A 16,589-nucleotide genomic window follows, 5' to 3' on the forward strand; every position below is an offset into this window, starting at 1 on the left:
CGTGGGCGAAAGACCTCGGAAAAATGTTTTCTGCATTGTTGCTCTGTCTACACTAGCCAAACAAGGCCAGGTCAGAATGTGACAACTATATAAGACGCGATGATCCTATGGGAACAGAGACCTCTCTTTGTTCACAGTGGAGGCCATATGGATGGGAACACGTTCGGCTCTGCTGCCTCGATAAATTGTTGTTGACACTGCCCTCTAGAGACCCGAGACAGTGCATTAGCACCACAGACCCAATCCCAGGCGCTGGATGTAGAGGCCTGCTTCATATCCAGCAGCACAATTACATGCTCCAGGGACCAGGGCCGTCTTTGGCCATTTATGAGAAGCCGGCTCTTCTCATTTCTCCCCCCTTCCCCTTCCCCCCTTTTTTACGTCATATTTCTTCCTTCCTCATAAATCATTTGAAAGGTCTGTGAGCTCTCATCTTGGCTCATTGACACTTGTGCCAGAAGCTTCCCGCCACGTTTCTGCCCGAGAGGGTCTGACGATGTCATTTACCTGCGGAACCTTCCGGTGCTATCACTTATTCAACATTATGGACAGACTTTTTCCCATTCCGACTGATGTTTAAAATCAGTTAAATATGATTATTTTTTCTAAGAATGAGTGTTGCGCTCACATTTCACCATGACTGCAATGTACGGAATTGTAAGCCAATAGTTCGCCAAGGCTCTAGTATGAATGACAGGCCTTCTGGAGTTGTCTTAAACAAACAAGTGATGTGTAACCTATTGTCACACATGTACACAGACTATCTCTTGCTTTCTGACGCACAGTATTTTTGCACTGATACTATAAATGTATGTGCTTTCCTCTGTTTTTCTTATGTTTATGTTATCACGCATCCATGCAGTTATGGTATTATACATTCAACGTACCAGAAATGTATATATTTCCTGCTGTGCCCTTTTACATGCAAATTGGAATGGATTCATGTAGACACACATTCTCGTTTTAGATTGGTACCAGTGAACATCAAATGAGATAAAATCAGCATAATTCAGCCAGCGAGAAACTACTCAACTTCTCGCATATCAACAGTTAGGGGATGCTGCCTGACAATGCAATTCAAACTCCATTTGCACAGTTTAAAAGAGGTCAATACATCTCAGCTACATTCATATTCATATCTACATTCATACAGTCATATTTCCGTTGTCATATTCTCCTAGTCAATTCATTTAGGAAACAAAGAGGAGATATTTTTGAATACTGTGAAATGTACAGTGAGATGCTAGAGGCTTCCTTAAAAAATCTCTTTCACTGACAAAAATAAAAAAGAGCTCCCTCTCTTTCACTCGCTCATTGAATAAAAGAAAGGCAATTGAAGAATAGCACAAACAATATTTGAATGATCATGGGCCTATTTGAAAAGTTAAGGTGAAATAATGAAACACAGGCCCTAAACACACAGCGCTGGCGAATCAGGGCATGTCCAACTCAATTTCAGTAATTTAGCGTCTCCAGGCTTTAGCCCAACTATGGTACAGTTGTAAAATAGGCTGGTTTGATAGGAAAACATTAATTGCGGGTGTGATGGGTGTTTGGTTTCATTATTGCCAATCAAATTGGCCCATTTCTTTCTGATTTAGCACCACAGCCAACTAACTTTGCAGCAGCAGCAGACATACCGCCATGCACTCTGAATGAGCTGAAGCTAAGCAAGTGTGGGCTTGGTTAGCGCTTGGATGGGAGACCTCCTGGGAAAACTAAGTTGCTGCTGGAAGTGGTGTTGATGGGCCGCCAGCAGGCAGTCTTCCCTCTAATTGAATAATCCTCAATGCCCCAGTGCAGTAATGTGGACTCTGTGCTGAAGGAGATGCTGTCTTTTGGTTGAGATGTTAAACCGAGGTCTTGACTCACTGTGGTCATTAAAAGCCCCATGACACTCATTACAAAGAGTAGGGGTTCCTCTGTGTCCTGGCTAATTTCCCAACATGCCACCTAATCATCCCCTGATTTAATTGGCTAAAAAACTTTACCTCAGCTGATGCGTGGTGAGCATTCTGTTACAAAATGGCTGCCGTGCATCATCCCAGGTGGGTGTTACACATTGGTGGTAGTTGAGGCGAGTTACACCCTCATCACTGTAAAGCGCTTTGAGTGTGAGAGAAGCAATGCAATGAATTATTATTATTATTATGAGAGGTTACTTGCTTCCCTGCAAACCATTACTCATGATATCAAAACAAAGGGGTAAATTTATTTCCCCCTCAAACAAAATATATAATTCCATTTATATGACAGTGAATGCATTTTTGTTCAATACCATTATTTAAAATAAACAACAACAAAAAAAACTTTTAAAAAATCCATAACTCCACAGTCCCTGCTCTCTTGTGTATTTTTTGCATCCATTTATTCAGTTCAATTCCATTTTATTTGTGTAATGCTTTTTACAGAGACAAAGTCACGAATAAGCTTTATAATAGAAATACAAAAGAAAACTGGACAAAAAACCAGGTCTGATTTATATGCAGCTTTTGCCTTTTTTGTACATCTGCTAATACAATTAGACATATACTGTCAAAATTCATGTTAGGCAGGAAAGAAAACTAAATATTTCTCCAATCTGTCTAATGTGTTCATTCTTATGTGCAGCACATTCATAATGCCGGTTTGAAATGCAAGAGCATTATTGAACGCCAAACTTGCACAGCACTGGATGTTTCTGTGGACACGCCCCCTAATTTGGTGTCCAATGTTCACACACATGGGTTTACTGCAGACTAAGAAACTATCAAATATTCCATTTGTGGGAGCAATTCCACTTGCGCGCAGGCATGGTTGTGCTTACATTATCACGAAAATGAAGTCCATAATCCCATTACAGTTATGGATTTATAAGTCATGAGTAAAGGTGTATGGGTCTTCTGCAAAAGGATAGCTTTGGGTATGGATATAACTGCTTTTTTTCTCTCATCATGAGTACTGAATGAGCACCTCTGCATATTATCCATACTCCAGGGTGTAAAATAACATTTGTAGTTCTCCCCCATGTTTTTTGGGTCATGTCTGGATGTGTGTGAACATCTACTGTGAACGTGGTTTTCCTCAGGCAGTTGACTACAAGAGGCTCAGGAAATGGTGTAAAACATGTAGGCTAATTCGTGATAACAGTAGGAAGGGTGAAAGCACTCAGAAAAAGGTGAAAAATGGTGCAACTGGTGGAATGCGATTATGGAACTTAACCCCGGCAAGGTCACGACTCACAGATGTTATGAACATGGGTTTTATTTATTTGTGCTCGTTTTCTGTATTTTGGACCAGTCTTCAAAGTTACTTTTACTTGCAATCTGTAATCTGTAGCGGTATTAGTATGTGCCTGTGAGTGAGAAGGCTGGGTGACTCACCTGAAGCAAAGCAGCGGCCAGGTCTCGGAGAGGACAAGCAGGGGGAATCTGAGATCAGGCTGGCAGCAGGGTCTAGCTGAAGTCGATGGCAGGAGTTTGGGCAACGATGCAGAGGCCTTCAGTTGTCTGGGTCCTGTCAGCCAGCTCAGGAAGGAATATGATCATTCCCGATATTGTTGTACGTGCGACCAATCACGAGCCAGAGCCCTGTGTGCTATTGTATTCCCCTGTCACCGCTCAGATTACAGTGCCGATAAATGGCTGAGCAGGGAGGTTCCACACGGGCACACATCAGTTTGTGGAGCGGTTAGCAAAACCCAGCCTCATCAGAAAGGCTCCTAGCATGGTTTAGTTCTTTTTTTTTTGGCGGGGTGGGGGGGGCGGCTGTTGTGGAACTGGCTAGGAATATTTCCCCGTTTTGTTTTTTTGTGTTTGTCTGTTGTGTGAGTTGGACTGGATTCTGCCTTAGTGATTATTTCCTTCTCTCTATAGTGAGGTCCTGGGAGGACAATTACATTACATTGGGAGGTGTTTTTCAGGGTGAGGGTAACTATCCTTATTACCACTGTGCGCTTGAGTGCACTTTTTACTGTCTGCTGCGAAGGTGTATATCACGGGTATGCAGAGGGTATGTGGCACAGTGTATGAATGTTTCCCTATAGTGGCACTGTCCACTATGGTCTGGGATAGCGTGGTCGATGTGGTTGTGGTCGGGGTAATAAATGAACTGCCATTTTTTACCTCACACTGTCCCATTGTGATGCATATGAGTACTTAAAAGCATCCTAGTGCCACTTTGCTGGATTGGTGAATATCTGTCAGGGAAACAAAAGGTTATGGCCTGTTTGTACACCTTCTGATATATATATTTGAATAATAATGCATTAGAAAATAAAGTTTTAAACACTTCAAAGGCCATGAATGGTCAGATTGACCTTCATTTATCTTGCCTGTATGCTTGAGCATTTTGATCCCTGCATGTAACAAAATGACTCTAATAGAACCCAGCTGCAGGCCCGCAGAAGCCTGGGTGAAGCCTTCAGTAGTAACCCGAGGTTTTAGGGCCTACCTTGTAGTCATGTAGCTGTCTGTGTCATGAATAGGGTTGGGTAGCAAAACCCAATAGCACTATGGCACGGATTCCCATAAGACCGGTAGGCCTACCAACTGGACAAAAATTGCAATTAAGTTTTCAGTGCGGTTTTCATGACTAACGTTACATTCACCCTGTATCGTTAGCAAGCCTGCTATGGTTAAATTCAGTCAAAATGCTAAAAGTTAAACAGTGATGTGTGGCTGTATTTTACGTTAAAATATCAGTTGTCTTTATTTTAGTTTTGACAGCATACGCTTAACAGTGTTAGGAAGTGGGAAATTGGCAGCTAGCTAAAATAGCTACTTATGTTTGTACAAAAAACTCCAAATGTGAGCCCAAACACTTGGAACAAATATGTTTTACTCATTTTCATTTGTGTAGCCCAATAAATGCATTTTTTCTCACATGAAAATATTGTTAGCATGGCTAACATATATTGCTGTCCTAAGAAAAATGACATTTAAAAGGGATAAAATAAAATATGGGAATTCCTACTTTAATGTGTGTTTGTTCTTTCCATTGCAAATGTAGCCATTCTAATAATTGAGTAAGAATGCTTATAATCCCTTCTTTTCTCATTTTTAAGCATGTGCCACTTATTTTAAGAGTGCACATTACAGACTGCATGTAATTTTTTAAGACTGAAAGTCATTTTTTTCCTGTAAAAAGGACATGCCTTTCAGTTGAATGATTGGAACCACATATCTAAGTGGCATACTTAATGCTGTATAATATGGCTGTAGATAAACCTATGGTTTGTGGATGGAATAAAAATATTCAGTTAGGTACACTGGAGCAAATTAATCAATTTCCATGAGAAGACCCTCGTAGCAGTGAACATTAAGCCTTCCCCAATATGCATGGAGCCACCTTAGCTGCTTAATTACTGCTTTCTGCTGTGGGCATCTCTTCAAGTTCAAAATGGGTTTTTTAATTGCTCTTATTGGGTCTATAATGAAATTAAGCACACTTGCCTGAAAACCTTCAATGGGACCATTACCCAGGAGGGTTGTACAATGGTTACAGGCCCAATTCTGCTCAATGAAGAAATCTGTTCTAAGTGTTGTCTGAGAGAGTGGTAGCATTTTTAAATTCGAAGTGACAGATCCTGTGCAGTTCAGGGGAATTTCAAGTTGTACCTTGACATGTTCAGACCATGCAGTTTTTCTTTGTACAAAAATTATATACACATTTGATTTCTTCTTGAAAGAGATTAAATAACACATGCATAAAACGGATACATTATTTTCAGCAAACAGTATTACCAAACAAGATTTTTTTTTAAACGGTGAAAGCAGTTTTACTATGTAGCTATTAAAGAAATGGTCCCAGCTTAAAACATATGTGTAGACTATATGCATTTTACTGTTGCTAATGGAAAATGCCATATTCTCGCATGATAATAAAACGGTATCAGAAAAGGATGCTTTCAGAATGTGTGCGACCTGCATTGTTCTTATCTGCATATCTGTCAATTTCAGAAGCAAGATTGTGTTTAAGTAATATTTACCATAAATAGCATCACTGTTTTAAGTATGATAAACATGTTGTTAAACCCATCCAACAGCCTCAAGGAGATTTCCCTAATTCAGGAGTCTTAACCGGCAGTATTTCCAAGTTAGACGTGACGCGGGACTAACGACCAGAGGTCCCCTTTATTCGAAATGACTTCAGAATGTCAGCATCTGATCTGAAAGTTAGATCCAATATTGCGCGTACTGCGCGCTGGGGTTAATCTGAAGTTGCGTTAACTTGGGGACGCTCAGGGGAGATATTAGATTGTGTAGTGACAAGTAACTCTTCAGGTTTATTGCCTTTACTTGGGCACTGGTTTGCAGCGTAGTAGGTTATAATGGTCTTAAAAACCTTTTCACAGAGGAAGAACAAAATCCAACAGGAATAAATCGGCTTAGTGGGTAGAATTAGAGGAGAAGGGTTTGGAGCCAGGGTAGGATTAAGGAAAATTGTGCGAAATAAAGAGAGAGTGAGCAGGAGTAAATGCGTGTGCGTGTTCGTATGACCAACTGAGGGCGGTCGGGCGAGAGGAGGGAGAGAGAGAGGATGAGTATTGAGTGAAGAGCATAGATTTTCATCACAATCTGTTTCTGTTTTTTAATCCTAAACCGCTGCAGCCCTACAAGCCGCACGTTCTGTGGAGGAAACGTTTTCTAAAGCGCGCTTTAGCCTATTTGTTTTCGTTAATTGGGAGTTCGTGCCCGTTGTTGCATGAATTGAAGCGATTATTAATTTCGTCCAGTTCCACTTCCTATCACATCCAAATTGCACCATGAGCAGTTTCTGGGGACCACCCGAGCTTGCACCTCTGGAATGGTGGGGGTTACGCAGCCGAGGAAAGGCGAGCAACTAAACGCTGATGGAGTTTGGGATTTATTGTAAAATACAGGAAAGATGACCGTCTTTTCATTGTGTTTCCTCTTGTGCGCGGAACTACTGGATTCAGCCGTCGGTAAGTCGGTCACTTTGTTGCTGGTATTATATCAGATTCAGGCAATGTACTTGCCCGAAATTCTTGAGAGTTTTATGCAAATCGAAGCTTTCTAAAATTGTTGTTTTGCATTGGGGCCATTGTTTTGCCTGAAATATCGTATCTTTTAAACGTGGTTCTGCTATTTAACACATGGGCAGCAATCTAATATACATGAAAGTCTCGTGCTTTCTGTCATCACGTAGCTTCAACGACAGGTACTGTTGATAAGGATACATGTGTTTGTTAATGTCAACTTGCCGATCGAGCCATGGGTTACGAGTCGCTCCTTTCAGTGTTCGAGGTTGTTATTCCTCAGCAGTCTCGACATGCTCATTGGCATTTTTCAGCGGTGGCACTGTAGAGAAGGGCACCAAAGAGGGCAGTGCATGAAGGTAATTCAAGCAAACGTTAAATATTAAGCACTGGAACCACCAACCCACGCGATTTATACATCGCATGTTATCTATGGCAGCTTTTATATCAGGGGATTAATTAATTTTGGTTTCTTTTTAGACTTATCGTGGTTCGCTTTTCCTGTCATTAGTTATTTTCATTTTTAATTATCGCAGTTCCACGTGAGTCCTAACCCGCCCCCCCCCCCCCCCCCCCCCACCCAACCCATCACACACACACACACACACACACACTCGCACACACACAAATACTCACGTAATTGTATTGTTTGCACGAACATTTAGTGCCTGACAAGCTGTCAGTGTTGTGGAGCATCGACATTCGATCGGCGCTTGTGTTAATAGGAAAAAAAAAAATCTGTTGCTTTCGTCTTTGCCAGCAAACCACTGCCTCGTGATTCCATACAAATTCCAGATTCTTTTGAGGGTGGCAGTTTCTCCTGTATCAGAAGGTGTTCTCGTGAATATTCACTTGAGCCTGAGGTGGTTATGCATCAGCCAAAGTGAATGCACACTATGAACACCAGTGATGGTTCATGGTGCGTATTTTATGAAATGAAGAAACTTCACTGACAGGAATATGAGTAAACACAATTTAAAGCAGTAGCGGGAAACGGGATTAAATTACAAACTGTTATATCAATGAAATTGTTTTTTTTTTTTTTGTAATTCCCGTGTAGCTACACCCTTGGTGTCTCTCTCTCCTTCCTCCGTGTACACCTCACAGTCATACTTCTGTGTACAATGTCGAAGCGATGCCTGGAATTCTGTTATGCCACCGAGAGCAGCCAGCACACGCACTAAAGGCGCTAGTTCCGGCTGCATCCGTGCAATCTTCGCTAATCTGCGTCTGTCCACGCGTTCATCTCATGTTTTTTAAATTAGACTACTGTACGTTCTAGTCTGGGATAGTACAGCTTCTGAACAAAATATAAAATGGTATCACAGCAAAGGTTAAAGCCTAAACTATTATTTTAGTTCAGGGCTGATAAATGAATAATGTAGATCTGGAGATCATCATGCCTTAGCACCTCAATATTTTCGGGGTGCACATTTGTTTAAAGCTGTTTGTCACATAGATGCATTGATAATGTATGTAATGATATAGTCATGGAACATTTTGTGCTTCATACATCTAGCAGTGTCCAGAAAGGGTCTATCTATTCCAGGATTTTGCAGTAATCATGCAGTTTTACCACTTCTCAGGTTTAAAAGAAAAGACCTCTACGAGCTTTTACAGCTTATTTGGGTGACAGATGACAACATTGAAGTAATCTGTTTTCTTAAGGAGACCAGAGGTGTGAGGTTTCTTCCGAGTGTGTCGCGGAAGGTCAGGCCCCAACTGTTGCAGAAGTTCATGGCCAGACACAAGACCAATTCTGTCTGCAGCCCCGAAGCGTGCTGATAAATGCTTTGCGATATGTCATACAGGCAGTCCGATGAAGCGTTGCTGGCTAAATCCAATACGATTAGTGGTTGGCTGGTTATGGCCACCTTCTCCAGAGAGTTCAGGGGCTCTTTCTCTACCCAAGCTGAATTTGGCCACAGATGGAGAATTATTTAAGCAATGCAATGCTCTGCCAAAATCAAATCAACAGACTCACTCTAATGGACATTAATATGCAGATGCTGGTCTTGGTAATGTGAATAGATAAGGTTTTATTTTGGGGTAAAGAGGAGAGTTATTTATTTGTAGCAGAGTGAACATAAAAGGATCAATTTGGTCCAACCATAAACCAGTTTCAAAAATAAATGAAACAGGCTGCTTTTTTTTGTTATAGCGCTCATTTTTATTTCTTTTTAAAATTTTTAATTTAGCAAAACTAATTGCGCACTTAAGAGGGAATACTAATACCTGTTTATGTATTGAAATGAAACTGCGATCCAGAACCTGTTTATGTAGGAATGAACTGTCCCTGAAGTCATAATGCAGCATACTGCAGCTGTAATGCACAATAGTGCAGCACGCTTATGCAGCGTAGCATGTTCACACTGCACATTAGTGTGGATGAGAGTTGTGAAAGCATTGCCACCCTTTTTAATCAAGGAAGCACATTTCCAGTGGTAACATGAGACCAGCCACACCCTCAGATTATCAAGCATGGGGCTTTATTCATGAAAAAAGACTGTGAAAACTATCACTCAAAAACATTTTTTATTTTTGAAATATTTCCCATGAAGGTTGCTCTGTTCTTTTGGCATTCGGTAGAGGACTGAATTGTGTGTCTAGGAATCTGAAATTGCTATTGTAGCAACAGTGAACAAAAAGTTAATGACTGTGTTACATTTATGATGCGTTACGTTGATACCGACTCTCCCCTGTATTCAAGCTCAACAAATGCTAGTAGGTCCCAAAACTCTTTGCCCTTTACCGTGCTTACAAGGAGCATATCTTTCGTTAGCATTTTAGCAATTAAATCTGTTGTGGTTTCTGCTGGACGCTGATGAGGTCTCACTACAAAGTTGGGTGCTTGTTTGCTGTGATCCCTTGGCCTCAGAAATTTGGTTCTTAGGTGGATTAACATCATAGATATCGACGTGGGGTAAGGAAATTTGGCTGCACATACTTTGCTCTGAACAGTGTTTTCATTGAGCTTATAAAAAAAGGATTACACATGCGGCATTCTTTTGCAAGCTGGCATGTTTTCAACTGACAAGCCCCGCCCGCCCCCTCTGTTTCCCATGTAGAGCAGTAGCCTAGGTAACATTGGCGATCCTTAATTTTGAAAGGTTTGAAAATGAAAAAAACTATTCTTGATTATTTAATTTAACATTCGCCATGCGTGGTAGTGACTGGCAATCAACAAATTGTTCACATCCCTATCTCAAACATGCATCAGTGTGTTGCGGCTTATATGTCTCAGAGTGATTAATGGCCGGAAAGTCATCAGGTGTGATTTTAATGACTATTAAACCCCCCAGAAGCCTTCATATCAACATTTACCATGACTGTTTCTCTGGAGGAATAGTTAATTGTGGGTAAGCTTTTTCTAACACTGATTATTATTCCATTAATTTGCCTTGAAAGTTTGGCTGGTGGCCATGTTGGTTATCAAACAAGTACCTATTGATCTACAGTATAATACATTGCTGCGTGTGATGAGGCTCCATCTCTATACTTGGATAGTATCACAGTGGGATTTTAGGTGACTTTATTCACTTGTATTGGTATTGCTGAAAATGCCCCAAACTCACAGGAAAGTGAAGGAATTTTCATTTGTGAATTAATGGTGTAATGTCAAATATAATGGCTTCTGTTTCATTCATTCATTCGTTCATTCATTCATTCATTCTGTAGTGCATGGAAACCTTTGCTTTCCAAATAATGTCCAAAGAATGGAGTAGGTATTCAACATAGAAATGCCATATTAGGTATACTGCCTACTTTGTAGTGATTTCCCATGAAATATTAAATATATATTCATGACTCACTGTCTGTAGTGCTTTGAGATGAGATGCCAGATTTTTCACATTTAGGTACCTTGAGAGTTTGGAATTGATTTTATGCCTTGTAATTTATTGCATTCATTACATGAGGACATAATGTCATAATGTACGTAACAAACAGCACTTACATACTAGAGGAGGAGTGTGCCTTTCATTTGTTTTGTTGAAACATAATATTTAAATATAATATGCACCTTGTTTATTTGGAAAACATACTTTTTAATTTGTTGACTTCATATGAGGGAGAACAAGCATAGAAAAGAAGAGTTTCAGGTCAGAATGTTGCATTGAGTGTCTTGTGGCCACCATCGTGCCCCGGAAACAGCTGGAAATCTCTTGACTATGAGGCAAACACAAGCCGTCACTAGAGGAGGCTTGTGGTTTCGTGTAGCAGAACGTGTCTAAAGAGTGACATTCTCTATGAATAAACGCAGCTTCTCTTCCTCTTTAGGTTTATTTTATCGTGACATCACTGTGGCCTGAGCCGACATAGCATGTGCTCTCCGTGGGTCAGTTCAGACTTAGCAAGTGAGCATGGTGAGGTCAGACTGCGTATAAGCAGGGTAATTGAAGAATCTGCGATTCCCGTTCATCCCATTCAATGGGCACTTTTTTATTTTAAACTGTGGTTTAGAAAGAAGATGCTATAAAAAAAAGCCATACTGAACTGTGATGAGTCAGGTAACTGGAGCTGCTGTGTTGATTTTTACCATTTAAATGGAAACAGGGAAGTTGCGGTGAGGACAGTGAACCTGGCCAGAATGATAGATTCTGAATTATTGATTCTGTGTGTGGCAGTCGTCTGTCACGGTTCTCTGGCAGCTCCCGCCAAAACCTCTTGTGTACCCTGTCATTATGCCCCTTTTTTCAGAGCTGAAACAAAAAACAAATGAGCAAAACAGAGGCACAAATTTTTTCCAGAGCTATCAAGTGGCTTCTGGTGTTTACTAAATTATTGGAGAAAACCTACCACTGCCTACATGCAAACAATTACAAATGTATGAAGGCACACTGTCTCGTGGTCTTCTGAAGTGTTTTATTGTGCAGTGCACTTGGCAGTCACTTGTAGGGGGGTTTGAGATTTACTCTGTCAACCATTGTAAGTTGGCTGACACTCATTCAGCACACATGGCCAGTTTTATATAACATGCATGGCATATAATGTGTTTGTAGTACGTAGCTTTGCATCTATTATGTTATAAACTCCAGTATTTCATTGACACCATCTCCTAAAACCCCTCATCATCTTCTTTCATTAATGAAGTACATTTTATTGCCATACTCATTCTTCTTGTATATCTTTGGATCTAGCCTTAATTCCTGTGGTGGTGTGTTTTACAGTAACTGAAATATATAATCTGCAGTCTGGAAGAGCAACACTGCTAAGCCAACATAAAATTAGAAGGAATGTTGTCCCTTACAGTTTAAATGTGATTAAAGGCTTTGGCAGATGGAAGTCCTGATTGACTGAAATTCAAGATGCACCAGACGGACGGACACCAAAATTGCAATGACCTCCACCAGAATTTCAGTGCACTGCTCGATCTTGACTGACACACTTTAGGCACCGGCTCCCCTCCAAAATAAATAGATCCTTAAGATCTAATGTGCTGTCTTATTTGAAAAGTGGATCATCTGTGTAGAACTGGATCATCTGTGTGATTCTATTACCAACTGCTTCAAAGATCTTTAATACACTGTTTAGCTCACCTTTTAAACAAAGGGAATGGGCTATAATAGAGATTTTTTTAAAATAGCTTTAAGATTGCTGTAACAACCTGGAGAGTAGTCAGCTGTGATGTCCTTCATCTTGGCTCTGTGACTCAGGCATTTAAGGTATATGCACTTATTGTATGTCACTTTGGGAAAAAAAGCATCTGCCAAATAAATGTAATGTAATGTGTAGATACATTTCCAACTGAAACAGCGTTCTTAGTTCTACTGCAGACTACTGGTCACTTGCTTTGATGCTGTAATCAAGGACATAGGTATGACCTCACTGAGCTTAAGTTAAAAAAAAAAAAAGTGGTTTGTACAGTCAAACTGCCCCTCCCACATGCACACACACACACACACACACACACACACATTCAGGTGCCTTGAAGCTGTCCGCATTCCCCTCTAATATGGCTTTAGGTGATGAAGCTTTAATCATAAATGGGCTCCATTTATCATCCAGGAGGTGGCAGAATTATAAATCATTAACTTCACATTCACTAGCGCTCTTTAGAATAACAAAAACAAGAAAAATTAACAGCAGTGAAATGGACTAGTGTCCCCTAAGCTTTTTGATGGGGTGGTGGGTGGTCTGAGGGACATAAATTTCTTAAATTACTTGGGAATTTTTTTGAATGCTAATCAGACCACAGGAAACTATTAATAGCATTGCTTTCAGAAAGAATTTACATCAAATTATGTTCATCTAGGAATACATTAACTATCGGTATGATTTTTTCAAATGATTATTCTACCCATCATTCAGCCCTAGCTATTACAGCCAATATCTAATCAGAAATAAATAGTAAAAATCATAGTTAGTTTGCTGGTTAGCTAGCTAGCTGGCAACCATTGCTTTGCTACCAAGCTAGCGATACATCAAGGATTGGAATTGATAGGGGTTAGCCCTTTACAAGCCAACTCAATTTTTGACATTAACAAGTGGTTATACAGGAGTTATTGTTATTTTATAAATGCAAAACATACATTAAAACATGGAAAACGACACTCTCAACGAGTGTTACACAACAGCTTTGTGGATAATGTGTGGTACTGTCTGTCACTGTCTTGATGGAGAATAGAATAAAACATTAAAACAGAATAAAACATTGGCTATATTCTATAGTTTAACGGAAGATTGGATTAAATGGAGGAATCCTGAGTTTAGATTCGAAAGACAGTGTTCTTACTCATGGAAATTTGTTGAGGTATAGTCAGGAATTTTCAGTCTAAATTGCCACTGCTGTCTGCTGTTGCATCTTAAACTTTGAGTTATCTGTTTTCCTTTATTTCTGTATTGGTTTTATAAATCCAGTTTTTCTGTGGTACTGCTAATATAGTATTTACACTGAAAGGTAAGCAATTGCAAATACATGTAAAGCAATGACTGAAAAAGAGCTCTCTGAACTGTATGCTCTGTGTAAGGGTATGGTAGACTCCTGGGTTCGAATCACAGGCCTGTGTGGAGTTCTCCGTGTCCACATGGGTTTCCTCCGGGTACTTCGGTACATGCAGGTAATTAACTGGAGACTCTAAATTGATGATGCAAATTCTGAATCTTCATCCCTGATATGGCTGCAGTCACATGCACATTCACCATTGGGTGAATGAAATAGAAGGTTCTGAATGCCTTTATATGTAACCTATAATTTGAGTGTGCATTAGCAGGTAAATTCTATTCCAGATTGTTTTCCACACGAAACATGTAACATAATCCACTGTGTACACAGCGTGAGTGTTTGAAATGAAATTGGAGGTACTGTGGTTGGGATGTTTTATTTTTTTATTTATGAAAATGCACTACATTGTATTTACAGATCAGCACTATTGTTCCCAGGGATTGTTCTGAGCGCTTAATTCAAGCCCTGAAACTATCACATATCCCTCACCGCGTGCTTGTCTTTTTGGAATTGGTGGACTCTTAGAGACACAGCAGTCTGCACAGTACATTGTCTCATGGGTAACATTTTAAAATGTCCAATGGTGCCTGAGCGTATGTCCCTCTGCTGAATTCACTCTTCCATGCCTAAGTTTTAAACATGAACATAGGAGGCTCACAGTTGATTTGGTGTACATGCCAGACAACCATGCGAATAGGACAATCTTGTCACACTGCCCTGTACTTTCACCAGTGGCAACGGATTATAGGTGAAGTGGGATTTGTTCCCAATACATCAAGCAGCCACATTCAGAATATAAAACACAATAATCTAGGGGGGGTTATTTATATTCATATAAAGACAGGCCAGGCAAATGGAGCACTACTTAATGTACGTACTGCATGTAAAATAAAATTGGTAGAGTCCCCTGTAATTAAAATGCTGTTCATTATATTAAAGCATGTCAGAACTGGATACATTTAATAAATGAAAAAGGAGTTGTGCGACAGTTCATTTGAAGTGTTTGTTCACCACGTTTTTAAAGTGAGTGCTTGCCATGTACTTTAAAAATCCTTTAATTGTCCTGTCACTCATGAGAAAGCTTTTTATTTAGTTCAGTTACGGAAACTGTGTGTGCATACCAATTTTACAAAGGAGATAGTGCCTTCCACTGTGCCACCATGCCGTCCCCATTCCTGGCTGAGTAGACCCAGATAGAGTTAATTGCGGTGTCTCAGATTCCTTGCAAAGATGGTTGGTGGGCTGTGCCTCCTAACAGGGGCAACAGATCTATTTGTGAAATAAAAAGCTGTGAACTGGGTGAGGATCTGGGTCCATCTGCCTGTGACAGCTGGGACTGAGTCACAGGAAGTAAGAATAGATTGTGGCGGAACAGGGAAGCGACGGTGCTCCTGTGCAGCACTAGGACCTGCATTTGGAAATAATCATATTTCAAGGATTTCCTGTTTGTGTTTCTTCTGCATTTAATGTTGTAATTGTATGATCAGACTTGAAATCTATATAAAATATAAATATAAAATACACTAAATAAACTGTTTAATCTGTCACGTTATTGGCTGAGTTCAATTACATAAAGGATACAAACACACATTTCCTGTGGCTTCTTCAGGTTCAAGGCATATTTTTTCTTCTTTTTTTGTTGATAGGTTGTGGGTTTGTTTATTCAAACAAGGCTTTGATATGCATAATTTCCTGTAGAATTTGCGTTGTCCTGCTTCTCTGATGTTGAATGTCAGCTTACATAATTCACACTGAAGCCTGTGGATTCTATGAACGTATCAAAAATACGTCCATAGAATCTGTGATAAAGGTTCAAGAGCTTTATAAAAAATATTTATAAGTAAAAGATATGGCTGTTAAACAAAAATGAAAAAATAAACCTCTCTTCTGTGACTTTATTGAATTGCATCTCCCAATTCTGCCACCAATCATTTATGCTACATAAAATAATTCATGCATTATCTTTAGTGATATATATATATATTTTTTTTTTTAACTTTTTTATTTTCAAGCAGGCCATTTCTTGTCCTCAGGGCAGGAACTATAATCTCTTCATGACTTTCTCAAGATTGAAATGTAGTTTTGTACTGAGAATAATTAAATACTTCAGATACCCTGGTAAAAAGCACTGGCATTATATAGATAGCATATATGCCTCCTGTCTTCCCTCGGGTATCAAAAGGTTCACATTTATCACTGAAACGCAGAGAGCTTAATCGATTGAATAGTCTTCTTAGCCTTCCCTAGTGTACTCTAAGTATTAATTGGACATTCTCTTCAAGTACTTGTGTGATAGTTTAGAGAAAAAATGTTATGTGGGAAGTCCCCTAGCCATGGTTGGTTATTTATTTATTTATTTATTTTATTTATTATTATTATTATTATTATTATTATTATTTTTTTTTTTTTTACCGAAATCTTATTTAAAAAATAAATAAAAAAACTATAGTAGAAATGTAAATTCCAGACCAAATTTTGCAGGACAGAGGTGTTCCTTTAGTAGGGCACACAATGGGCACACAATGTCCCAATCTCTGGAGATTGAATTGGATGTGTGGTGACAGCAGACATTTCAGATCAGTTACAGTTACGTTTGGCAGTTGCATCCAGACATTTTTTATGTTAAAGCTTACTATCACGTTTATAGTGCCCTTGATAAAGTGGAAC

The 16,589-nt window shown here is 39.6% G+C and overlaps 1 protein-coding gene across 2 annotated transcripts in view; it reads left to right on the forward strand.

The window, feature by feature from the left end:
- The window catches only part of LOC135237907 (immunoglobulin superfamily member 21-like), a 240,079-nt gene that overhangs the window by 58,954 nt on the left and 164,536 nt on the right, over positions 1–16,589 (forward strand). Inside the window, exon 1 of one of the 2 annotated variants that reach the window (XM_064305458.1) lies at positions 6,406–6,925. The exons of the other annotated variant lie outside the window; for it this stretch is intronic. Coding sequence (XP_064161528.1) covers positions 6,868–6,925 — 58 coding nt within the window. The 5' untranslated portion in view covers positions 6,406–6,867. Of the gene's footprint in view, positions 1–6,405; positions 6,926–16,589 lie in introns of those variants that run through there. 2 annotated transcript variants of the gene reach the window in all.

The sequence above is a fragment of the Anguilla rostrata genome, chromosome 13 (genome assembly GCF_018555375.3).
Source record: "Anguilla rostrata isolate EN2019 chromosome 13, ASM1855537v3, whole genome shotgun sequence".
NCBI lineage: Eukaryota > Metazoa > Chordata > Actinopteri > Anguilliformes > Anguillidae > Anguilla > Anguilla rostrata.